Source organism: Ischnura elegans, chromosome 8 (assembly GCF_921293095.1).
Source record: "Ischnura elegans chromosome 8, ioIscEleg1.1, whole genome shotgun sequence".
Taxonomy (NCBI): Eukaryota; Metazoa; Arthropoda; class Insecta; order Odonata; family Coenagrionidae; genus Ischnura; species Ischnura elegans.
In genome coordinates, this window is record NC_060253.1 from 101,930,378 (window position 1) to 101,957,799 (window position 27,422).

The window sequence follows — 27,422 nt, forward strand, 5'->3', positions numbered from 1 at the left end:
TAATTGTTGTGACCGGCAGAATATAGAATTAAAACGACAATACCTTAAACTTTCTTACCGTCATTGTACTAAAAATACCTTAGCGGGCATTCTTTCACGGACACAGACAGCATCGCCCATTGAAAATACAACACTCTCACCCTCACTGATGCCGATATCAGTGCGCACGGATTTTGCATCAAGCAATACTATTTCTTTCACCATAGGTACTAACCGAACACTTAAAACGACTTTAAAAGATTTTCTTCATTTTAAGATCACCGAATACGTACCATGCATTCCAACGGAATAAACGGGCAATAAACAGAATGATTGCTCGAGACAAAAAGAAATTTAATGAATTACTCATCTTGAAACAGCATACATTGCACTAGAACAAGGCAAAGTCTTCATACTTGCAGCGATATATCTCAATTTTACCATAATCCAGTCTATTCAGTAATTCAGAGTCTTATCCTCGCAAAGGCAGTTGAAGTAACATACGAATAATATCAAAAGGCAAACATTTACACTTCAACAATCGTTTCTAAAAACACTGAAATTATAATCAGCAGAGAATTGTATCACACGAACTCACAATCACAACACTCGATCATTTTTTTCTCTACGAATGACCTTTTAATCGTTTCACATGTGATTTCAAGCCACAGAAATGTTTTCTTACAACATAAAAACTTCTGCGGAAGTCGTAGATTCGTAGCGAACACTAAAGCAATCGATGTAAACAAGTCACGCTAAAAGATACACACCGACACAATAAAATCAATGCTGTCACTACTAATCACAAATTAAAATAATTATACGCCTAAATAATTAATTATGTGATATCTTCAGGGCGAAAGTGTAGGTCACAAACTCAAAAACACATTTGCAAACACGGTAAATGCTAAAGCGCAATCCTTCCTTGGAACAGCCTTCATCCATTTCTCAAGCTCGGACTCCATCTGAAAAAGTATCGTAATACCCTTTTAAATTTCGATATTTATTAAAATAATGAGAATAATGAGACTTAACGCACAAAATTAGGAGCAAAATGACTTCAAATTTTCATGCAACCGCAATGGTGGACAACAATGACTCACGTGTACTTACTTTGTCTTTAAACAACCTCCTGATCTTCACATCCTGAAGTTTATTATTCACATTCGCAGATGAATTTCCGCAAAAGAATCCTGGCTACCAAAAATTACGTAAACCCATTTCTTCCTGAGTAATCTTCGATTTAAGAAGAGACGCTCACTTATCTCCCATAAGAGGTAATGGTAAAATGGCGGTTAGGGTGACTACACGCAATGGCCAGCGCTGCCATCGGCGGGATTAGGAACCATATTAACTTGCGACGCAAATTTTGGACAAATGACGATCGGAGCGCACGAAGACAATCGTCCTTATACAGGGTTCTTGGTGAAAACCTTGCCCTGACCCAACCCAAACCCACCTCGGCATATTCGCATTTCGCGGTGTACGCGAGGAATCGCTGCGCGCGGTGCAGTACCAGAAAGTAGTTCCAGCTTGTAATTCGTAATAATGAACTTATTTTACATTCGATTTAAAAAATATTTGCATAACTGTGTTTGCCATAATATTACAAGCATTTTTAGTACCCAAATGACCACTTTTTATTGAATTTTTTTCCCCCGATTTTTTCGCTTTTTAGGTACTTTTCCGCCACAAAAAATTATCATTTTCGTAATCAGGGCACTGTTATGAATGTATTGGACGAAAAAAATCACAAAAAGACGCGTGCCCTGAAAGTACATAATTACCAGCAACAACATGATTTATCCGCTGCTTTTTTCAGAGAAAACACCCAGGAGATGTCAGCGCCTTCGAGTTGTACAAAGTGGAATGGACAAGGAATGTGACTCGCAAAAGAAGCTTGAAGAGGAAAGCTCCGGATGGGAATCCTAGTAATGGCACTACAGCTACAAGGCAACTCCAATTGCAATTTCCGAAGTCAAAGAAAGGATGTTCGCAGGCCAAATTCGACGACTTGATTACAAAATTTGTAGTTAGTGGAATGAGGCCCCTTTCAATAGGGAACTTGCATACATTTCAGATATAATCAATAGCCCCAAAATTATATAAAAATATATGTTTGCATACCTCGGTGAAAGTTTTTTTATTATTCTATGACGTGGTTTGCGATATTTAATGCATCAAAGTTCACGAGAATTTTCAAATGCAAGCGAGAAGCGAAAACGCCCGATGATTGGCTGGCAGAAAAGTGACGTCATAGTTCAGTACGAGGAGGCACGGCGGACGGCGGCACGGCCAGAGTAGAGGTTGCATACTTGAATACATGCGACGGCGTGGTTATGATTCATTTATTGAAGTGCAGACGTATCGGAGTTGTTCATTGTGACTTCAGGGCTATTATTTGATCTATTTCTCCTCCATTGAAAGCGATAGATTGCGTAAAGATGAAGGAATATGGTTATTCTTAGGCTGGTCCTATAGCAAGCTTCCTGTTACTGATTCCATCATGATAACTAGGGTACGTAAGTGAAACTGTAGACTTCGTCGGTGCGGAAAGTCGATGCCGAGAAATGGAAAGGTAGCTGATGTGCATCTGAAATGTTTTATAGTTCATAAAAAAGTGAGATTGCGTATAATATTGGCGAAAGCGTATACTCATGTGATGTGTGTCTTCTTTTGGCAGTCCGGTAGTCTTATGGTGAACTTATTTCCACCTCGAAGCTGTCGATGATACTTTCAACTTAAAAATACCTTGCCTGGAGGGCGACAGGAAGCTTTGAGGAAGCCAGACTATTAATGTTTCAATTTAGTAGCGATAATATAGACGAACTTCCAACACAATCTACCATCTTGTAACTCAAAACCCCGAAACCACTTCCTATTCTGCAGAAAGAATCGGTCAATCGCACTTCGATCAATACAATAAACACAACGTCTTCAGGTGTTTATAAGTCACTTTTGTAATTAAGGTCTTCCTGAAGTAACATTAAAATATGAATATTTTCCAAACAGAGTCTTTAATACATTTTGGGAGCTTTTCTCACGATATATCTGAAACCTACTCTAAAGGCGAGCTCATCGTCATTGCGATCGGTTGTCACTTAAAAATTCCGTATCGGAAATCTAGAGGGATGACCTTCGGCGATGACCATGATCACCTGCACTCTCACTATCACTGGAACCCGTGGTGAAAATATCATCCCAATCCAATTTCTATTTGGTTTTAACTGGGAAAGAGCAACATAGAACTGCACATTCTTTGGGCAACCTTGGGTTTGACTTTCCCTCAAACATCCCATTTCCCCGGTGGTGCACATCAGTCCTATCTTTATACGATGGCCTGACAACCTTTAAATGGATCCTTGGTTTATCCTGACAACCAACTAAATGGAAATTGCTGATCCACACGTCTTCCTCTTATCTCCACAGTTTCCAAATCAAGGGCCGCGGAACATTCCTCATTGTGACTCAACTTTTTCTGAAAAGCAAGCCGGCGTAGAATAAAATCAAAGAATGCTGCGATTCATTTTTTGCGACCACCTCTGGATTCCATTATTTTTCCATCTACAACTTCCTTTATCTTTCGGGGTAAACTATGGGACAAGATAATGTTTAAATATTTTCATTAATTTATAACAAAATATAAGTTCTAAAAATACCCAAAAGCCATTTTATTAATCCGCACTGATGAGTGTAAATTAATGTGGAAGATGAATGCTGTAGACGTAGTAGTGTTCCTTAGGTTGAGTTGCAAAGTTCATGAAGTTGACAAAACGGCTAATTTTTCGGTGCGCGGAGTCATTTATTGCACTGGCCGTGTCTACATTTTTCAATTTTTTTGTAATAAAATAAATCAGAATTTAGGATAAAATTTCCTTTAAAATGACATATAGTTCATTATTATAGCATGCAGTGAAGCAAGAATATAAATTTGCAAAGTACTGCGGCACATCATTTTGACGCCGACAGTAGAAGAAAACGCTGTCTTCTTGGCTGGCACTCGAATGCATGAGGATCAACGTTGCTCTATATTTTCATATTTCCTCCCTTGATTTTAAACATCATGGAATTTTCTATGTCCTTCCGTAACTGAAATTGAACAAGTGCCATAAATAATTTGAGTCCATCGTAACCATCGAGAAACACCTATCTCGATTTTTGTTGTGAAGTTGAGTTTTTATTCTACGGCGGCCGAATTATCGAAAATCTCAGTTTCAAGTTATTCAGTCAATGAAATATGGATATATTATTTATATTAAAGTTATCTTCGCTCAAATAGCACACGGGTTTATCATTCCGTTTATTATACTCTTATTTTTCCGTAACGCTCATCCCGACAGACGGCATACATCGAGGTTTTTCTTCTAATTTCCTCCGTGGGAATGCAGACGAAAATTTTTTCTGGGGTGTTATTGCACAGAGGAACAATGCACCACTTGTAATTTTTCCTTATTTCAGCCATGTTCTCCTTTAAACGCAACGTGGCTCTTCCAAACCTGCAGTTACTGGGCTTGGATCATGGACTCCTACTGAACTATGACGTCACGGCCAAAGATTAGTGGGGGCGGTATTTTTTAGCCCGCGAAACTCGGGAGACTTTTGGGAGTCATTTTCTAGGGTAAAAACTGAATTTTAAGCGGAAAAAAGTATATTGCGGAGCTGAGTGTTTACTGTAGTATATCAGAATACTGTTTATAAAAAGTATACAATTTCCCTATTGTGGATGATCCCTCTTTTATAAATATATTTGAAGGTAATGCACTTTCAGATTGTTACTTTTTAATGAATGAAAAATAGCAGAAAATCGTGCGAGGTCACATCAGACAATTGGTTTTGAGAATCCATCTGAGTGACAAAGAAGTGTAATATTTGAATTTATGGACCTTTTGTTTTTCCTAGGAATGGACTTCGGGGTGAAGGTAATAGACAGAAGAAGTTTGGGTCGTAGAGTGAAGGATCAGAAGGCAAGGGTGATTGCCCAAATAAATCTAAGGCTAAAGGCAGCTTCATATGTTTCCACTACGGCAGACATATGGTCCACAAAGACCAGGAGTTTTTTGGGGGTCACAGCTCATTGGGTAAGTGGTCAAACCTTAGGATATTGGAGTGAAATGAGCTGGTCAATGTAACTTTCATCAGTGCTTAACCCCTTAAATGTTTCAATTCAATTTGCTTTTCTTCCGCCCTCTGCTTTAATTCTGGTAGAATTTAAATGGCTGAAAGTTAAGTTTCAGGAAAAGTTGTATAACTCTTTACTTATGAGAATTTTTAAATCAGATAAGAATGGATGTTTAGAAAAAAGAAGATATACCACATTAAAATATTATTAGAACACCAGACGACATTAAAAATCTAACCTTTGAAAATTTGGAAGCTATGATTATTACCAATTACTAATAAAATGATATTTTGTCTTTTAGATTGACGAACAGACACTGATGCGGCACTCAGCTGCTCTGGCATGCAGGAGGTTTTGTAGTCCACACACTCATGACAAGATTGCAGAAATGCTTGAAGATATACATCTTTCATTTGGTTTGTCTGCTGGAAAGATTGTGTCTACAGTTACTGACAATGGTGCCAATTTTTCAAAAGCATTTAAAATATTTGGGGTTGATCTAAAGGTGCCATGTTCTGATGTTGAGAGTGAAAGTGATGTTGATGAGGAGAGTGATGAAAATTCTTCTGTTTTGTTTGCTTCTGATGATGTGGAGGAGGAGTCCATGATTCGTTTACCTCATCATGTTAGATGTGCTTCTCACACATTAAATTTGTTAGCTACAACCGATACAGCCAAAATAATTGAAAAATCACCATCATTATCACGTGTGCATCATATGGCCATGGGTAAATGTACATTTTTATGGAATGCTTCTGGGCGACCACACTCCGCTGAGAAAATATTCTCTATTCTAGGACAAAAACTGAGTTACCCTGGTGTTACCAGGTGGAATTCTTTGTACGATGCTCTATGCCAGATATTGAAACACAGAGAGAAGTTACAGGCTCTTTTTACTGTCCTTGGAAACAAAACCCAAATTAAGGAAGTAGAACTGGATTATTTAAAAGAATACTGTGAGGTTATGAGGCCAATTGCCTTGGGTATTGATCGGCTTCAGGGAGATGGGTGTTTCTTTGGATTGTTGTTACCAACACTATTTTCTATAAAAGGAAAGCTAGAGGAGATGCAGTCCATGGCCTTCCACTATTGTGCCCCACTCATTATAGGTCTGAATATGAGCTTGCAGAATAGGTTCAAAACCTATTTCAGTCTTTCAGCGGAAGTCAATGATGCCATTTTGGCATCTTGTACCCATCCCTTCTTCAGGATGAGGTGGCTTCCAACCGACCGAGTGGAATTACGAGCGCATCTACAGCAAGTGCTAATAAATGCAGCAAAAAAATTAAATGCTGATGTTCTCTGCTCCAGAAATGATGGAAATTCTTCAGATGAGGACTTCTTTGACTTTTCAGATGACCCAGGACATTCCTCATTCCATGTTGTAAATAAGAATGAAATTGAAGTATTACAATTTCTTGGTGACAAATCGAAATGTCTGTCAACGTTAAATGCATATCCGGCTGTGAAAAAGTTGTTTGTGCGTTATAACACTGGCCTCACATCCAGTGCTCCTGTGGAAAGGTTATTTTCTTTTGCAGGATTTATTCACAATTGTAAAAGAAGTAATTTAGCAGACTCTATGTTTGAGACACTATTGCTTCTGAAGGGAAATGAGCATTTTTTGTAAGTGAGACTAGTGAAATAAACAAATTATTACCATATATTCTCCATATTATTTAAGACATTTTGCCCTGTATAATGGTCTGATCGCCAATTACCTGTAAATGAGATCTAAGAATGTTTGAGCCTCTCATTCTAAAAATAGTTCATATTTGAATTGATTTTAATGTTTTACTAGATATGAACTTCGTTGAAGGTATGTATTTTGTATTTTAAGAATGTATTTTGAAATTACATTTGTATTTAGTATCGAAAATACAATTTTTAGAAGTAATTTGTATTTTGTATTTGAAATACTGATTTTAAAAGTAATTTGTATTTTGTATCTAAAATACATTTGACATGTATTTTGCCCATCTCTTACCATACCATAACAACACCGGATATCCATCTCATGTCCGCCATGTCCTATCTAGGTTCGCTTGCAATCAAGATGTCCCACGAATATCCAATACCGGATGATCCCAAAATCGTCCGATTGGGCACATTCGGATATCCATAGGATATTTTGTTACAGAACTATAAGATTAATTATGTCATGGTCACGCTTGCAGCATACTCCACGCGAGGCCTTACCAGAATCAGGTGGCTTATCTCTTTCAGCTTTCCATGGGCGTTTAACTTCAATTCCGTTTTCAAATCCCAGTTTACGGTTGCATTTCCCGCATTCTTCAAGCGATATCGATCCAGTGATCCCTCGAATGATAACCATTGAAAAATGATCGTTTCACTCGATCATTTTCCGCGATGACTCCAGGGTTGGAAAATCCCACCCCTTTTTCCAGTGGCGTAAATATTGGGGGGATAGATCCCCTCCCCGGGGGCGCAGCTGGGAATTAAGGCTAGGGGGGTTCCAGGCGCAACTAATACTGGGGTGCCTGGGGTATTGCATACCCTCCAGGGTAGGCTGGAGTTGCGGAGGCCTTCCGCCGGAAAAAAATCAAGATGAATGGTTCAAAATGGTGATTTATAAGGCCTTCTGAGGGATATTTTATTAAACCTCACCCTATTCCATAAGCAATATTATTCCAATTATGTACAATAGATTTAACTTAAAAATTTCTGTGAGCTCTGGGGGGGGGGGGTTTCATCCCTCAAAACCCCCCCTCGCTGTGCCACTGCCCCTCCCAAAGTCAAATTAACGTTCAAAACGAAGAGAAGAGCGGACGTCAGAGAATTGTGGCTGACGAACTGATCAATAAATTTGATGAAAAAGTTCGTGAACACAGTCGGTTCACAATAATGGAGTTTTCGCTTTGTTTCCCACAAGTTTCATGGATTTCGCTGATTGAAATTGTCACCCAAAGGCTTGGCTACCACAAATTTTGTGCAAGATGGGTGCCAAAAAATCATAAGGGCCACCATTAAGGTCAGCGAATGGGGCAGCTTTGCACCGCACCCAAGAACTCCTTAATGCCTGCAAATGGGAAGTTTTCCCTCATCCGACCTCAATCGACTATCCTTTGTTTCCAAGAATGAAGACCTGACCAGCAGCACAGTACTTTGACGACGACGACGAGATCTGGATGCGCGTCACTGATTGGCTGAGATCGCAGGCGGCAAAATTGTATGATGAAGGAATTTCGAAGCTTCTCCACCAATATGATACGACGCAGGCTGCTAGCAGGTAGCAGAGAACCCTGCTAGCACGTAGCGCTTATCTTAAATTAGAATTATTAATACCCTATCGAACGAAGGGAACTTTCCGACCATAGGCAATTTTAATAGGTGATTATTAAGACATGTTTCCCTGAGCTCTGTGCCTCATGCATGCACTGGTAATCTCAGACGATATAAAACTCCTATCTACTCGTACAGAAACTAGGTCCCTGTGACGTCACGTGGAGTGACTTCGCATGGGCGCCAATCTGGCCTTTTTCAAATGAGGATAAAATTGACCCTTGCCATTCGTCTAAACCGGTATTTCTAAAACCAAATAATTTTTATATTATGAATACACTAATGGTGGGTAACGAATCGCAATCAATGCCTTTCGTTTTCTTTGATGAAGGAAACTATCATATTATTGTTGCTCTTTCAGATGCATATAGTAAAATCTTTTCTCCATACTTAGTTTTTTTCTTTATTCTAAAACGTCCCTTACTTTGTGAATAGCTCTATTATATTCGTTTTGACACATAATAACTGCATTTGCTGAAAGTTAAAAAAATAAATATGAATATCATGCCAAAATAATGTAAAATACATTCCAAGCATGTCATTTTTCAAAAATTTCCCGGACCCCCTGTTGCCTTTTGGGTGTCGCCCTCCCGGGCTCCTCCATTCCCTCCCAAAGCACTTTCCTAGTTACGGCACTGCCTTTTCCACCACTCGGCAAGTCCCATCTTCCGTCTCTGAAACCATCGCTGACGTACGCGGCCGCTAACAGCAATTGTAACACAACGTCTGCCTTTTAATGGAATGAAAGTTAATAATAAAGAAAAGTGATGGAAAAAGAGACGGCGGAATGATCGTGTGATCCAAAACGGCTGGGTCGACCCATAACTTTTATGGTCCTGAAACAGCCATGCAGCATGGCTGTTTCAGGACCATAAAAGTGTGTCCCAAAAAAACCGAAAGTTTGAAAGTTGAGGGGGCATTTCCATTTTCCTATGCGAATACATGAAAAAACATCCCATAAAAATTTTCAGCTCAATCGGACAATATTTGACCCTGCCGAAACGCAATCAAAGTTTTAATTTTTGAGTTTTCCAAATTTCATGCAATGTTGCCTAGCTTTAAGGGTCTTGGGGGATTTAAAATTAGAAACCTCTGAAAGAAAATGCTCTCTTATTATTATACTGTCATAATGCGGATACAAATGCACTGTGAACAACAAGCAATATGAAAAACTAGTTTTTTGCCACTTTTTTCATACATTTTCCTATGCCGCTTAACAACTAGTAACAGATGTTGCCTCTGAGCCTCATCATTTGTCAATTTTTTCTTGACTAGAAAATATTTTAGTATTTGAACTCTCTCTCTGCAGTATCATTAACAACCTTAAGGTGTTGAACTATAGATAGGCCCTTCTGATAGTCAACGTCACTTTTCCATGTGCACGGATCTCGCAAAAAAATGTCTGCGAAATACCAATAATTTTGAAAAACTTCACAGAATTTTTCGAAGCGAAGTCAGCTCACTAATAGGTCGATTAGGCGGAAGAGTAGCCCGAGGTGCGTCATCATCAGATCCCTCACTGTCTCTGATTGCTTCCGCAATGTCTCTTTTCTCGTCGTCAGAAACCATTTCATCGAAGAGGGCCATACAATTCAAGTTTTCGAAAGTTTTAACCATAGATGGTTACAAAACTTGGCCAAAGCTGCTACGTAGCGAGGGTCTTTCTTCCGACCAAGGACTTTAAGTAGCTCAAGATCCATTCTCGGAGCGCTTACTGCCACGGGACAGGTGTACCAATGTTTCATAAATGCAATTGCAATGAAGCAACACAATTTGAATAAATTGTCACTGTCATGTGTCGACAAACGCAATTGCTTGCAAAAAATCCACGTTTTAAAAGCGTAGAGCTCCTTATTCATCCACCGTGATTTGTCAGTTGGGCCTGTGGGGCGAACCACATACTTCTCTTTCTTGGTAACCACACCACCCAACCACACTATACACAACTCCAAAAGTTCTTTGTAGTCGTCTCGAGGATGGTGGTTCTAAAATAATATGGGGCATAATTTTAAATACTAATCCTGAGGATGGACTTTAAATCACCCTGAACATCCTGACATTTACCAATTACGAACCTGCAGCTGAAGATACAAAATTTGATAATGTCATCTACATTTGAAATATCCTTCAAACAGCCTCTTGTCGTCTTCATTGCTTGGAAGTAATTTCCCATCCCAGTGCACTGCTAAAGGAACTTGAGGGTGAAAGTCTTGCTTGATAGGCCTTACTGTCTCGGCCCTTTTATTCACTCTCAATCTATGTAGATGAGATTTGGAAGATACTAAATGGATTTCATCCCCTTTAAAACCCAATGCAGATGCTGTCGCATTGGCGACGGCCTGGACTATCATAGACCCAGCGGCAGAGGACGTCGGAGTCCGATCTAGGGAAGCAGTCACAAGGCTGTCGGACATTATACTTACTCTACGGCGCTTTCCGGACCTTGTCCGCATTTCAAATTCTGTAAAAGTAACAAAATGTTATTTCTCCCTTTCTACCGCCATATTGATCACCCTTCCCGCACCCGGAAAAAATTACTTTCTTCCGAATCCGACAAGCTTGTCGTGCTCTCCGCAGACATCTGTCAAACGAGGTCCACTTTCTCATCCAATATTTCCTTTTCTTTCTCATGCCGTTTTTTCCTTAAAAAATCCTCTTCTTGAAGTCTCTTACGGTTTTCTAAACGCTTACACCACTTTATATCAATACCCGCCATATATCCTTTTCACTCAGTTTTCATAGATATGTAAAACAACTTGTCCTCCTCCACAATAATGTTTGAAAGGGCGTCTTTTATTTATTTATTTATTTATTTATTTATCACAACCCCCGTAAACAGCACATAACGGCCTTTTACAACGAGGGATTTCAATATTAACAGAGTACAATACAAACATCCATGCCCTGGAGAGGGATCACCTACCCAGGCGGGATTCGAACCCGCGACCTACGGTTTGGCAGGCGAGGACTTTACCCCGCCGCCACCGAGGCCGGCGATCTTTGCAGCCGATGTCAAACAGATGGTCGAGCATTTTGCTGAATTCCTCACTTGCGGACACTGACTTCTCACTAGTTTTATTTTTGTCTTTCCCAAGGGCACGGTAGTTCTCGTAAGTTGTCAGGAGCTTCTTAATGGCTGCTCGAAACTCCTGCGTAGGAATATTAGACTTTCCCCACACAACAAGTAACTCTTTGATTGCAATCCTTGCTGCATCTGCCGCTGACATCGATCCTGGAGAACAGTGTAGGTTGTAAAAGAAAACTTTGAGAACTTCACGTAGCGTTGGGAGTTTACCATTGCCGGGAAAATGTTTGGACTCATTACCCACCAGCCACACACTTGTCGCACTTTGCATAACCGGCATACCCTTCGACTTCACGCTCATTCTGGCCACCGCCGAAACAGCCTCGACCTCGAAACACACGGCAATACCTCACGTTATCAGTTAAAGCACAACACTTAACTCCACGAGTGACTGATAGACTAAGCCGGGATACTTTTAACGTAAACAGAGCGATGTTCTGAAAGTGCATAACTCGAATCTCAACGCGACACGGCGGGGCAACATGCACTCGACTGGCGCCTGGCGGCCGCAACGGCGAGCGGGACTTGTAAACACACCGTGTTGTGGCTATGAAGCTCATTTTGACTCAAGTGTTGCTGTCAACGACTATAGAGCTAGAGGAGATGGTTTGAACTTAAAATTGGTTGTTTTTTAGCACTCGAGCCTCCTGCAGGGTAGGCAACATTGCATGACATTTGGAAAACTCGAAAATTCAAACTTTGATTGCGTTTCGGCAGGGTCAAATATTGTCCGATTGGGCTGAAAATTTTTATGGGATGTTTTTTCATGCATTCGCATAGGAAAATGGAAATGCCCCCTCAACTTTCAAACTTTCGGTTTTTCTGGGACACCCTAAGCCATGCTAGAGCTATCACTCTAAAGGAAGGGAAAATAGTCGTGTGAATTATGATTAATATTTGTCAATCAAAGTTAAACACTTAAAAGCAAGTCATACAGAGCACTAACTTTCGTTTCCATTAAAAATAAATCAAATACATAGATGATTTGGGTAACATTATCTCCTCCATCAATTGCAAAATATTATAATACGCAGATGACTGCAAAATTTTTAAACAAATTGATTACCCAAGGGATTATCTTGCTCTGCAGAAGGCTCTAGATGCCATAGACCAATGGTCTTAGATTTGGAGTCTGAAAATTAATCCAGCCAAGTCTACCATCCACCCTACGCACGTCTCCTGAATCATAATTACCGATTATCTGGACATCATATTCCTTATGTCACCTCTCAGAAGGATTTAGGGGTTATTTTTTACTCTAAGCTGCTCTTCTGTGGGTACATTAAATCGATTTCCACCCTTGCTATGTCTTTGGTGGGTATGATGTATCGCTACAGTGAAGTGTTGGATTTAATTGCTCTACGCGGTGGGAGAAGCAAGAAAGAAATTACCAGCAGAAAAGCCCAGGCGAAGAGAGCATTCCACCAAAAGAGAGACCTGCTTACAGCGGGAAACTTAAATATGGAAGTAAAGAAACAATTTATAAGAACCTACATCTGGAGTATGCTCCTATACGGAAGTGAGGCATGGACAATGACCGCAGCGGAGAAAGCAAGGATAGAGGCCTTTGAAATGTGGTGCTACAGAAGAATGATGAAAATCAAATGGATCGACCGAGTTAGTAACGAGGAAGTCCTAAGAAGGGTAAGAGAGAAGAGAAGCCTCATGGAAACCTTAATAAGAAGACGGAACAACCTTATAGGCCACATCTTGAGACATGATGGCCTGATGAAGACAATCGTCGAAGAGCAAGTGGAAGGCAAGAATGGAAAAGGAAGACCTCGGACAAAATATATGGAGCAAGTAAAGAGAGATTTGAAAGAGAAGAATTACGTAGGTGTGAAAAGATTAGCTGATAGGAGAACTGAGTGGAGAGCTGCGTAAAACCAATCCTAGAATTGTTGACCAGTGATGATGATGATGATGACGCACCTTCTTCCTTTCCTGTGTCTCTCCGGTCCTGGAATACTACAGCCAAATCTGGTCTACGGCCCCACCTTCTTTATTAAAGCCCCTGGAACGCCCGTTGAATTTTTTCCTTTCCATTGTCCGCTACCGCCACTTGCCTTTTCGTAACTTCTCTCTCAATGAGATTAGTTCCTCTATTGGCATTGCAACTTTAGCTGATCGCCGTATCCTCAATGACCGAAGACTCTTCTTAAATAAAGACTCTTCTTAAATAAAATATCATTAATAGCAAATACAGATCACCTGACGTTTCTTTTTTCCGCTTCGTGTTCCTTCGCGCACGACGAGGTCGAGTCACGTATTTCATTGTTTCACCCCCGCCTTTCTGTCTCTAAACGTTCTTTCTATTCAGACTTCCTTCTTCCATTAACTCCTATGTCAAATGTGTTCCAAATTTTGATTTATTTTCATCCCTCATCCATCTTGAACCATCACTATCGTAATTTTCCCCCTATTCCTCGCACCACCCGATGAAATTTACTATTCTTTGTTATTTATTTGTAAATACTGTTGAATATTTTTTGTTCATTATTGGTTGCGTTGCTTAATATTATTAAATTGTTTCTCCTGTTATTGTGAGTCCTCTGTAATTGGCCTCGTGCTGTTTTTGGACAAGATTAAATAAATAAAGACAGGAATTTATCCGCACTCGAAAATGTTAGTGAATACTCACGAAGCGATAATTATGTGTGATAACTCCGACTCAACTTAATGTATCCGATGGTTGGCTAAAAATTGAAAGAAGACAGCAGGTGATATTAGCGGTATGGGCAGTGATAATAGGGTTGTTCACCATATTTTTTTTATTTAAGAAATCGAAAGATCGTGCTTCAGAAGGAGCAATGACAATAATATTATGCTATTTTCTTCATTGTACATGTTTAGAGAAGGCTTTAAACAGTGACAAATTTTACGTTACGCCAAAAAGCCCTACTTCCATCTTGAATTGATGTGTGACGTCACAAGCCTGTAGATGCCCTACTGCCGCCTACTGCAGTGTTATTTAACTGGCTCAGCAGGGTTATTCCACTTTTTTTTAAAGATCTCTAGCGTCTGCCGCCAGATCAGTGTTTAAAGAAATTCCAAATTTATCCTTTAATAAGAGTAATAATAAGCAAAATTACCCTTACTTGTACATATTTATTGCTCATCATATCATAAATAGCACTACAACGTACACATTTCACGAGCTGTCTTTTTGATACTTATAATCAGTATATTCCGAATCAACTGATTCAATGAAAAACTTGACTCACAATAAATATAAAACACTAATAAAACATGATAATCGGTTTTCCAATCACTCTGCACACACTAAAAGAATTTGCACTCCTTGAAGTTCGAAAGGATTCTCCACACCTCACTTCCCACTCATCTCTAACGACTTAGAATCAGTTTACGTTATTTCACATTGACATTGCGAGGACAATGAAATGAATAGGCCGAAACAAATTGCTAAACCGGTTATTGTAACATCAAAAAACTTCGAATTTCACTATTACTCTTACCGTAACCAAAATATGACCAAAACAAAAACAAACAACAGCGCAACGAAATTCATGAAATGTAAACACTGGTGAATGCTCAAAATGAATAGGTAATAAAATCAAACGGAACTTAGAAGCGAACAAACGATTGAAAATTAATATGTGTTCGATGTATCCCTAAAGTACAACTAGCTCAAATATGAAACATATCCCCTTGGCAATAGTTAGATACCTTAGATCGAAATGTATAGGGTTGATTGAACTAGCATGGAAGAAATAAATAATTTCGTCGAAGGTGTTACATTCACAACTCACTTCACTCTTTACTTCATCGTCTATATGCAATCATTCACTCAGGGGTACATTAAGGGCACAAATTGTGTTCACTTGCACTAGAGGCACAATGAAAGTTCACTGCACGTAGTTTCCTAGCAAATGCAGCTATACAAAACTTTCAATTCCTGTCAACGCTACATACGTTGCCTGCCTAACTTGAAGAATGGATTTCATGTCGCCTTGATCCATCCGGAAGTTTCGTGCACAACATTGGCCATTTCAAAATAAGGAATAACCTTGGCAAATGTCCAGTCGGCATGCAGAGTGCTCAGCTTGGCATCGAGGGTACAGGCTAGTGATGGGTCGATCATGAACGATTCGATCAAAAAGATTGAATCACTAGGTGAATCAAATGACTCATGATTCATTTCGTTAAACAAGTCGATCATCAATCATCAATCACTCCGACTTCCGGTTTCATATCAATCATCTCGGTTTCCGGTTTGATTCAAAATTTGGAACGACCGATGCTTAATCTCTTTTCGTCAGGGCAGAAATAGTTGTGATAAAATTAAATACTATGTTATGAAGAACTGAATACTTGTGTAATCTTTTTCTTAAATGTTTTCCAGCAGTTATCAGTATTAATAACACCAATACACGTAAAAGGAAAATATTAAGATGACTCCTGTAGGAGAACGTTAAGAAGTAGAAGTTAAAGCTGGTTATATTTTATTGTGCCGTTCATAAAATTATCCTGCAGATCAGATTCATGCATAGTGTGTGGTGTATTTTGTGTTATATTTTGATCAACTATAGTTAGAAATTATTTTATTAGTGTTAAGAAACTGTGTCAGTTTCGCCTTCCCAAATATTTTCATGGCACTGCTTCCTTCATTTTTGCAATCTAATTTACTCATCTAGGAATTCACAATTAAAATAGTATATGAAATGATAATATGGATAGCAATCAGCGTTACCAATGCTCTTCGCAGATGAGGCAGTATTTATTCGATTATTCAAAGTGATTTATTACATCCATTGATTGAGTCTTTTCGATCTTGATTCCTTTGAGTCTTTTCAATCATGACTCCTTTGAGTCTTTTCGATCATAGTGATTGAATCTTGATTTGAGTCTTTTCGATCATAGTGATTGAATCTTGATTTGAGTCTTTTCGATCATAGTGATTGAATCAATTGATTGAATCACTTATGTGACTCGAGTCAAAATGATTGAATCACTAAAATGATCGACTTTGCCCATCACTAGTACAGGCCAGCCGTACAGGCTTGTTTCGTCATCACCTCTATTTCAAGATGGCCGACTGTTTTTGGCGGCGTTGAAATTTTTCGAATTTTGATTGCTAATAATTCCATCATTACTTTTTCAACGCATCTGTCATTCATCCCAATCAAAATCAAATTACATCAGAAGTGATATACATTCGTTTTTTTAGACCGTTCTGATAGGCTTGAACAACCCTATTAATGAACCGAAATGAACTCACCACTGCGTCATCTGGTGCTGAGCGAGATAAGAAAGCGCTGGCGGACGCTAAAATCAACACTTCAATGACGAAGACTGTCGTGAAAAGGCCATTGATAGAGGCCGGGAGTTGAAAAAAATTCTGTATGAAATCCTAAAGGATGAAAAACAACTGAATAGCTGGTAAAATATAGGAAGGAAAAAGTTAAAGGGAAATTAAATAAAAGAAAATAACGTCGTCTCGCCCACACTCATGCCTCATTCACATTACGATCGTCCGAGCCGTCGTCCTAACGATAGTTGACCGAACTAGCCGTGTGAATGCAAGTTCTGACTATAGTTGACGTAGTTCCGAACGTTGCCACTTTACGATGGTTAGGCGCTGGGAGACCGGAAACGGAAGCGACAAGAGAAAGACGAAATGCTCGTGAAGCTCTATTTTTTTCATGGACATTTCATGGATTTGTCTTAGGAAGGAAGAATATGGGCGGAAGAAAAATTATTCGGTAAATACACGTTGAAAACAGTGATATCTTGTCAATACAAACCACAAGAGCTTTGCTAATCATCAATTTCCCGTTCACTTTAGATGTCAGCACTAGAGAGCAGCACAGGTTTCAACCATCGTAATGTGAATGCACGATAGTTCCGACGACGGCTCGGACGATCGTAATGTGAACGAGGCATCACCGAGAAATGCTTTAGTGATAAATTTTATTGATTTATACCTTATTATTACATAAAATACGAATTTTTATTAATAATATTAGGAATACCCTCGAATTTGACTCACCTATTCCTTATAGATTATTAAAATGCATACTTTATTTCATGCTAAGCGTTAAAGTATTTAAAATAACCGGTAGTAAATCAGTGCCAATCATGACAATTTCTACGGCGCTATTGAGAACTAACAATCTAAATAAACAAGTGCGCACCAAATTGCACCAGTTGAGTGATAAGCAGGGACGTGAGATGTAATCGCATTTCTGAAGAGTAGTAGAAATTGTATCAATTGTTCCTCAGTGCGCTTTTAATTTTTTGGCCAAGAGTCTCTAATGTCTCGTTATGGTGGATTTCATGACGCTCTTTATTGACCCAGCATCATGAAACAGGTTGCCTTGCATTTCCTTAAAATTTAGATTGGACATCGAAGAATCTCTGAAGATTTGAAATAAATATTTTTACTGGCGGAAGCCATCGATAAATGGAATTTATGATTCCTTGGACATATCCCAGTGAGTATTTTGATATGGTCCGTTTTTAATATGGGAAGAGTTTGCTGGTGTTGGTTTTAATTTTAGATGAACATGTGAGTATAAGTTGGTGTACTCAGCTCTTCATGCTTTTTGTTTGTTTTTATGGACATTCAGTTATTTCATTTGCTATGTAATTGAATGCCGTGATTAATTATTGACACTTGAGTGAATGATCTATCATTTATTTAATGAATTATCCTCCCAATATTTAAGATAAACATTCCATTGAAAACAACCCGATGTTGCGGTCATAGCTAACGTCTTTTATTTGGGGGTAAATGCCCTTAACACAATCTTAGTTTTAAGACACGTTTTTCGTAGTGCGTTAATATTTTCCCGCTGGGATAGCAATCGATATTGCTTAAGCAGTTCGCTCCATATAAAAAATTACCAGCGGTTAATTGACAAATCTATATGTGATTTTTTGCATTTTATTCTAGGGCTGACGGTTCCTTTTTTTATAGAGAACTTCTTTCTTACTGCGTGCCAAATCATCTTATGGTCTGCCGTAATTTTATCCCCTTTTGGATATGCATCAGAAACAAGGAGTCATGGCTCATCTTGGGATGGAGGGGTGTGCCCATATCTCTACAGTCATAGATTTAATGGGTAAGGTGTATATTTAAGTTCAAGTTCATTCCTTTAATTCTGTTATATGTATTGTTTGTGCCAGTTGTTGTGTCTCTCTTCTTATTTATTTTTGAAAATCAAATTGAACGAAATTTAAAGAGTGAGGAATCCTTCAAGAATATATTTATTAGATCCACAATTTTGCCTCTTTCTTCAGGCTTGTAATGATGCACTGATTAAAAGCAGTTGCTTCCAGAAGTCACAACTGAAACACCTATGCCCCATAGTGGGATTCTTTCTCCTCTGGTGAGGGTTCAACAGGCAACTTAGAAATTAGCTTGCTAGGACTTAATCTCGCTGCTACTGAGGCTACACATTATCAATTTCTTGGGACTTAAAAATGAATGCATTGACTCCTTAAGGATTAAATTATGAGCGAATTTTCCTAATGAAAAGAGTGCAAATTTTAATTGAAGAAATGTCTTAAGCATGCATTAACTTATTAGCATCTAAATGGTGACAAAGTAGTGGTTCTTATGCCTTATGGAATAAATTATTCTGACTTTGACAATACTTTTTGCATAATAGTGAGCATAAATAACCACCACATGTCAATATTTTTTCTGGAGATCTGAACTACTGAAATGCTCAGTGACATATGTAGAAAAGTGGACATTGCATTGAGTCTTGGAATGTGCAAGTGCTAGTGAAAATAATTAAATGCTGAAATTCAATAATAAACTAACATAGGACAAAATCTTTATTGACGTGTGTAATTACTGGTCAATTGTCAAATAATTGTCAAATTTATGAATTGCAACTGGTGCCTTACTTACATTATTACATTCAGCCAATATGTACCTTAAGGAGGAAATAACTTGCACCATTCCTCTCTTTAAGAAAGAGGCTACTATAAGGAACTTTTGTTGACAAATAACTCAAAATACTAAGTGATGATAAAGAATTTAATTTACCCGTTGAAAAGCTAGATTTGCTCACATTTTGATTGCTTTTTCTGTTCAGAAAAAAAATGTCTAAATTTCACATAAAATATGAGTTTATTTGAGATTGTTTTTGATGATATTCTTTAAAAAATCTAATTTTTTGAAGACTTAAAAGGGGCAACTACCATTGATTCATCATTAGAACTAAATACAGATTCAGGTAAAGTTTTAGGCGTAAAGAGGAAACTACTGTTTGGACTGCGTATTTTAATTAAAAGTGACAAAAATATGTGGTAGAAATAAATTAGGTCTATGCATAAACTTCATGGTGATGGCCAAATTACTTCAGAATCAGGAAAATATTCACTTCAATTAATGCATTAACATTTGAGGCTTTGTGTGGTTTCATGTGGTTCATTCATTTGGCACTCCTGTGGTATTCACCTCATTCATTTTACTTTTAGATATACAACCAAAGGAAATTTGAGTGTAAATACATTCAAGGAGCAGACGAATGCAGCTTTTAGCCTCGAGAAATGTATCCAATCATGCTGTATGGTGGAGTATGACAGAAGCGACCAGGATGGCACAGATGGCAGTGATGGGGATTGCAATGCAATTCTCATGTATAATGACAAGTGTTATCATGTAAGTTCAAGTTCCCCTTAATTTATTAAGTGAATGAGTTTCAGAAACATAATTTGAGGGATGAGTTGCTTTGTTTATTTGCTCCACCTGTTAGAAGTTGAACCAAAGTCAATGCCAAAAAGAATCAGCTCTGAAATATATGGCAGGAAAACCTGTTATATCTTTGTTCTCTCTTTAAAAGCATAAGTTTTTCCAAGAAAATTGTGTGCACAATTGAATTCATGCTTGGGAAGTATTTATGCCATAGGTTTTCTTGCAGTATTGGAACTAGATTTTTTTTGTTGCCCCTGCAAATTGGCGGCTTTATGAGTTGCTAAAAAGCCTCCTCCACGTACATTTTGACTTTGAAGATCGTTCGAAAGACAGGGTATTATTTCTTGCATGCAAATAAAGTCTCTGGTGATTGTATGTATAGTGGTAGCAGCAGCATGCATTGCCTTATTCTGTGAACTAATGCCACATCTCTGGAGGATTTATATACATTCACGTCTCCTGTTACTTTGAAATTGCTGTGTCTATTTCAGAATTAGCTCAGGGACGTCTACAAAGTTTGAATGAATTTATGGAGTAGCTCCTGTTTGAGGTAAAATCAAGCACCAAAGCTTAATTTATGTTTCATTCACCAACATGCCGATTTTATGAGATTTACTTCCAAAGCGTTGTATTGTATTCCCTTGATGGGACATCAGGGATGAAAAATTGATAAAAATAAAGGACCATAACACTGCAAATCATGCAGCTATGTATATGTATAATTATAATTTTTATTGTCTGTATAATACAATACTCACTAACTGAGAGTTTTTATGGGTTTCTTATAGTTGATGGAGTATTTAAAATGAAACTCATATTACTTCAGTGTATGCAATGGTGTAGTGGTAAAGTTTTTGACGCCAAGTTGGTAGATGCATATGATTTAGCTTTAAACCCGCATTTCATCAAATATTTTTACCCTAGCAGGAAAAAAATTAAATTAAATTTTTTTCCATTATAATTACATCATTGCAATGAATGTGGAGAAAAAATTTTTCAGGTATTTTTCTGCATCAATTCTTCTTTCACATTACTCATGTTTCATTTACATTTTTGGGATAATTGTTACTGTCTGTTGCTCTTGTAGTAGTGCATAGCTTCCAGTGAAGACTGCCTTTAACTATTTCAGATTGAATAATTAATTTACAGTTGGGAATCACTCTTAATTCCTCTTCTTAATTACACCAACCTAAGTGAGACATATATTTGTTGAAACTTCCAGTTATTCTTTAATTATTTTACTAATAACTTCACACAACGCACAGGACAATATTATTTTACTTCAACTCAAACAGTAACTAATAAACAGATTAGATCTCTTAGATACAATATTCAACACTCTCTCTTAATTTTTTTTCTTTGGAAACAACAGAAAACAAATTACATCATTCAACACCATAAAACTTTTCTTGAAAATTACATCACAGAATTAATGCATATAATTATAACCTTAATGCAACAAATTAATCACACATTTACGTTTTAGCAAAAATTAAAATTCCTTCAATTACTTGACAGTAATAAGTTTTTATGTGCATGAAACTTGATACTATTGAGGGGCTTTGTAAATATATCGGCTAACTGATATTGTGTTGGACAGTAATTTAAAGTCACTACTTTTTGTGACACCTTTTCGGAAATGAAATGATATCTTACATCAATGTGTTTACTTCGTCTATTATGCTGTCCAGTCTCAATTAGTCGAATAGTGCTTTGATTATCCACATGTAAACTTACACTCAATTCTTTACCAATCAATTCTTCAATAAATGTTTTTGCATATATGACTTCCTTCACACATTCAGCTGCTGCAATATATTCTGCCTCTGTAGTGGAGAGAGCCACAATTGGTTGTTTACGTGACCACCAGGCTACTGGACCTCCACAGAACATCAGGACGTATCCACTTGTGCTCTTCCTAGTCTTTAAGTCACCTGCATAGTCAGAGTCAGTATAAGCAGTCAGAGTCAAATTTGATCTTCTTTTGTACCGAATACCCAGGTTCTCTGTATTCTTTAAATACTTCAATGTTCTTTTTACATTTTCAATGTCTGTTTTTGTTGGATTTTCTAGACTTCTGCTTTCATAGTTGACTGCAAAAGCCATGTCAGGTCTTGTTTTATTCGTCAAATATAAAAGACTACCAACCACTTCTCTGTAAGGAAACTTGAGAACACTATTATCCCTTTCTTCCTGCTCGTCAACTCTTTTCCCAATTTGAAGTGGTGTATCAGCTCCCTTGGTATTTTTCATCTCAAATTTATCTAATATATAATCTATATACCCCTTCTGAGATAGGAAAATAGAGTCCTTAGTTTTTGTTACCTCTATGCCAATTAACACCTTTGGATTATTTCTTGTCTTTGTTTCAAACTCTTTTCCTAAACTATCTAATAAATTGTCTATATCAGATTCATTTTCTCCTATTATGATCCCATCATCTACGTACACAGCTAAATACAGAGTTCTTTTCTCATTTCTGAATACGCACTGCTCTGATGTCAACTGAAAAAGCCCTCTGTTCAGTAAAAACTTCTTCAACCTTTGATTCCATTTCAAGGGTGCTTGTTTTAATCCATATAAGGATTTTTCTAAACGACAAATTTTATTTTTGACACTAAAACCCTCTGGCACATGCATGTAGATTTCTTCTTCTAGTTCTCCATAAAGGAAAGCTGTTTTAATATCAAATGCCTTCATTTTGTAATTATTTTTAGCTGCAATGGCAAACAGTATCCTTAGTGATGTTGTATTCACCACTGGGCTGAAGGTTTCTTCATAATCAATTCCTCTCTCTTGTTCGCAGCCTCTAACTACTAATCTAGCCTTGTATCTCCCATCTTCTTTAATTTTGAATACCCATTTACTGGTTAAAATTTTCTTCCCTTTGGCATCTTGAGGACTGACATATTTCCATGTTTCATTTTTCATCAACGATGATTTTTCATCTTCAATTGCTTCTATCCATTTATCTTTTTCCTGTCCAGTTACAGCTTCATTATACGAAATTAAAGCCATTTTACATTGATATTCCTTCAAGTTATCTGGTGCTTTAAGTTTATTTCTATCTCTAAGATTGTAGTGTAATCCTTCATCTTCTTCTTCTTCTCTTCCAGCTGTTACACCTTCTGTTTCTTGTACTATATCTTCTTCATCTTGATTTTCTACCTTTGCTCTTTTTATGGTCTTTTTAATTTCTTTCTCTTCCTTGAAGTTATTTTGAATTTCAGGAATGAAGATTACATCTCTAACTACCTCAACTGTTCTTTTATCCATAAAAAATACTCTTACTCCTTTTGAACAATCTTCATATCCCACAAAAATCCCTCTTTTTCTCTTGGCATCCCACTTTTGTCTCTTCTGAGATGGCACATGAGCATAGACTTCTGATCCAAAAACTCTAAGCTTTTCAAAATCTCCAAATGGTTTACCGAACCATAACTCATAAGGAGTTTTGCCTTTAATTGAGCTTGTTCCAGTTCTATTGATCGCATACACTGCAGTATTAACTGCTTCGGCCCAAAATTCTTTGCTCAGTTTCTTATTCAACAACATTGTTCTAGCTGATTCTACCAAAGTTCTCATCTCACGTTCAGCTTTCCCATTTTGCTCAGGATTGTAGGGCACAGATTTTTGATGACAAATGCCCTCACCTTCAAATATTTTTCTTACTTCCTTATTTACAAACTCAGATCCATTGTCACTTCTAAAAATTTTAATCCCTTTTCCAGTCTGATTTTTTACGTATTTTATAAAAACTTTCAGCTTTTCTTTCACTTCGCTTTTGTTTCTGAGAAAATATACTACTTTGAAGTGTGATAGGTCATCTTTCAATAACAGAAAATACTTGCTTCCTCCAATCGACTCTGTCTCCATCGGTCCACATAGGTCTGCATGTATTAATTCACATATGCTTTTAGAGCTACTGCTGCTTGGAGTGAATTTTCTTTTTGCATATTTCCCTTCTACACAGGAACTGCAAAAATTGAGGTTATTTTCTATAAATGGAATCTTATTTTCTTCTAAAACTCTTTCCACTAAAGTGAAGTTTTGATGACAAAATCTATTATGCCACTCCTGCAAAGTTTCGGATTTCTTTGCCAAATATAACTCACCAGTTGATTGCCTGGTTGTTCGAAAATCCATTACGTATAATTTACCGGATCGAATTGCTTGTGCACAGATTTTATTGTCCATGTTCTTCAATACGCATTTCTTATCATCAGACTCCAGTTTGTATCCCTTATCTAGGGCTATTCCCATAGAAAAAAGGTTAGTTTTAAGTTCAGGCACATACAAGACATTGTTAAGGATTGTTTCCATCCATTCTTCACCGTTGTTCGCCAGAAGTTTTACCGTCCCGCAACCAACCGCATCCAGAGTTGATCCGTCTCCAATTTTTATTTTCTTGGGTTCGCTAATCTCTTGATATTCCTTAAATATTCCAATTTCATTGCACATGTGTTCGCTGGCTCCGCTGTCTAAGTACCAAATTTCTTCATTTACTCGTTCATTTAAAAATGCAGTAGAACTAATGAATGCATTTTTGCTTGTTTTATCTTTCCTTTCTTCATCCTTCAGGAAACGGCATTGCTTAATAAAATGTCCCGGTCTCTTGCAGTGATGACACACTTTTTGATTTTTCGATCTTTCTCGGAAATAACAGTTCTTTTCTTCGTGATTGTTTTTCTTACAAATACTGCAAAACAATGGTTTGCTATTACATTTATTTTGGTTCCTCGAGTATTTCGTTTCCGCTCTTAATGCTGAGTTCTGTATTACTTCATCGTTAGAGCTTTTAAATTTTTGTTCCTCTGCCGCCAATCTCGCTACGAAGTTTTCAATTGTTCTTTCGTCTTTCGCGGTAGACTCCCATGCCGTGCTGAAGTTTTGATAATCAGTGGGCAGCACACTAAGTATCTTCGTTATTAACATGGTTTCATCAATATTTTGCTGTAGCATTTTAAGTTTGTGAACTATTGATTGGATGTTGGAAATATTCGTCATTATGTCGGCACTCTTCTCGAAACGGAAATTGTAGAACTGTTGCAGTAAATTACACTTCTGTTGCTCAGTATCACGTTCGTATATATTCGTCAGGGTTTTAAACATATCATGGGCAGTAACACAAGACATAATATGCACCATTATCTTTTTATCAATAGTCGTTATTATATACTTCTGTGACTTGGCGTCCAACATCTTCCAGTGACGTACGTCTTTTTCATTTTTCACATCAGCCAGACGTTGAATTCCGTCGACCACGTCCAGTAGGCCACTTGCTCGGAAGAATATTCGTATTTGGAACTTCCACAATTCGAAAGTTTCAGCTCCTTTTAGTATTTGAATGTTCGATAGATCTTCTGTCATTGTTGCCGAGTGCGTTATTTTTCAATCTTCTTTTAGTTTTTTTTTAAACACCAATTTTATCTTTTTTCTTTCTTCTATTTTTTTTACGTTTTCCTCAGAATCTAAGCGTTCGGTGGATACTGGTGTCTGGGTCCATGACCTGTTGAAACTTCCAGTTATTCTTTAATTATTTTACTAATAACTTCACACAACGCACAGGACAATATTATTTTACTTCAACTCAAACAGTAACTAATAAACAGATTAGATCTCTTAGATACAATATTCAACAATATTTTTATATATAATTTTTCCTAAATATCACACAATTAACCAATTTTTTTTTACAGAGCGTGACCCGGGTTTCAATGAATTATCATCATCATCGTAATTTGCTCCTGAAGATGATGATAATAGGGTGGTTACCTATTGTTTTTTATTGCCTAAATTGTAAGACTCCTGGAGTGCGCATTTCACGCTCTTAGATTTTCGGATGACGAATTCTATTTTTTGCGATTAAATGAAAAGTGAAAATTTTCAAGCGCGCGAAAACGCGACGGATAAATAGGAATGATGGGAAAAGTCCGTGTGATGTATTTCTGGTTCCAGCTGTCGCCGTATGAGGTGACCTTGGGGTGAGGCTTGAGCGCTGATACGATGCAGGCTGCTAGCAGGTAGCTGAGTACCCTGCTAGCAGGGTAGCGCTTGGCTTAAATAAGGATTATTATTCCCCCATCAAACAAAGGAAACTTTCTGAACCTAGGCATTTTAATGTGTGATTATTATGAGATGTTTCCCTGAGCTCTGTGCCTCATGCATGCATTGGTAATCTCAGGCTATGTAAAACTCCTGACTTCTTGTATAACATCTGGGCCCCTGTGACGTCACGTGGAGTGGAATCGCATGGGCACCAATCTGGCCTTTTTCGAATGAGGTTAAAATTGACCGTGGCCATTCATCTAAACTGATATTTCTAAAACCAAATAATTTGTATATTATGAATACACTAATGGTGAGTAAGGAATCGCAATCAATGCATTCGTTTTCTTTGATGAAGGAAACTACCCTATTCAGTGAGACCCAGGTCGCACTTTTTAAAATAGAAGTGATATAAGTAATTGTGTGTTATTTAAGAAAACTTATAATGGAATATCACAAAGTTAATCAAGAATTAGTGAATTTGGTCATATATTTTTATTTAGTTTGCCGGCCTCGGTGGCACTGGGGTAAAGTCTCCTACTGCTAACCTAGAGGTCACGATTTCGAGTCCCGCCTGGGTGACTTGACCACCATTCTGGGCATGGATGTTTGTGAATGCCAATCAAGTTAATTGTGAGAGAGGACAATGTTGTCCCAAATTTGCTTGAATAATAAAGACGAAATTATTATTATTATTAGTTTGGTAATTGGGGGACAGAAATTCCAACCAGGTTAAATTTTTCTCATGCATGTGGCTTTCAAATAGGAAGCTTTCTTTATCAATATCAAATCATTAAAATTTAATGACTTTTCTGGTGGTTGACTTGGGCAGCAGTTCAAACTACATATTAGGCTAAGCTTGCCTGCAGTCCGAGTATGAGTTGCTCCCTTATTGGCTACAGTTACTTCAACTGCCAACTAATTTTGAGAGAAAAAAGACAACAATGACATGCAGCAGTTTTAGATCGCTAAATAATTTGCAACCCTAGAATTTTGTAATGCTATTTTGTGCACAGTTTAACCAATTGTAGATACAACAATTTTAATTATTTGTTGCTTATGTTGCCTGTTTTCATCAGATTGCTTAAAAACAAGTTAAAGAATCTTAATGCTACTCAATGCTATTATTGAATGAAAAGAACTATGCCCCTCATTTCCACATATGCAATTATTTTGGTATTTCTTGTGTTGAAACTTTTGGCTTTTAAAGAAATGAG

At 37.6% G+C, this 27,422-nt stretch overlaps 2 protein-coding genes across 4 annotated transcripts in view; both read left to right on the forward strand.

The window, feature by feature from the left end:
* The first annotated feature begins 4,700 nt into the window (after window positions 1-4,700).
* On the forward strand, window positions 4,701-6,762 carry LOC124163661. The gene is made up of 2 exons (XM_046540720.1): window positions 4,701-5,057; window positions 5,400-6,762. The coding sequence occupies exons 1-2, from the start codon at window positions 4,857-4,859 to the stop codon at window positions 6,726-6,728; spliced, it is 1,530 nt and encodes a 509-aa protein (XP_046396676.1). The 5' UTR covers window positions 4,701-4,856; the 3' UTR covers window positions 6,729-6,762.
* A 10,903-nt stretch (window positions 6,763-17,665) lies between these two features.
* LOC124163417 (dyslexia-associated protein KIAA0319-like protein) overlaps window positions 17,666-27,422 on the forward strand; it is a 77,256-nt gene continuing 67,499 nt past the window's right edge. For 2 of the 3 annotated variants that reach the window (XM_046540318.1, XM_046540320.1), the window contains exons 1-3: window positions 17,666-17,941; window positions 18,403-18,571; window positions 19,941-20,124. In XM_046540318.1, the coding sequence (XP_046396274.1) occupies window positions 17,911-17,941; window positions 18,403-18,571; window positions 19,941-20,124 (384 nt within the window). In that variant the 5' untranslated portion in view covers window positions 17,666-17,910. The remainder of the gene's footprint in view (window positions 17,942-18,402; window positions 18,572-19,940; window positions 20,125-27,422) is intronic. The other variant, XM_046540319.1, reaches the window with a different exon arrangement.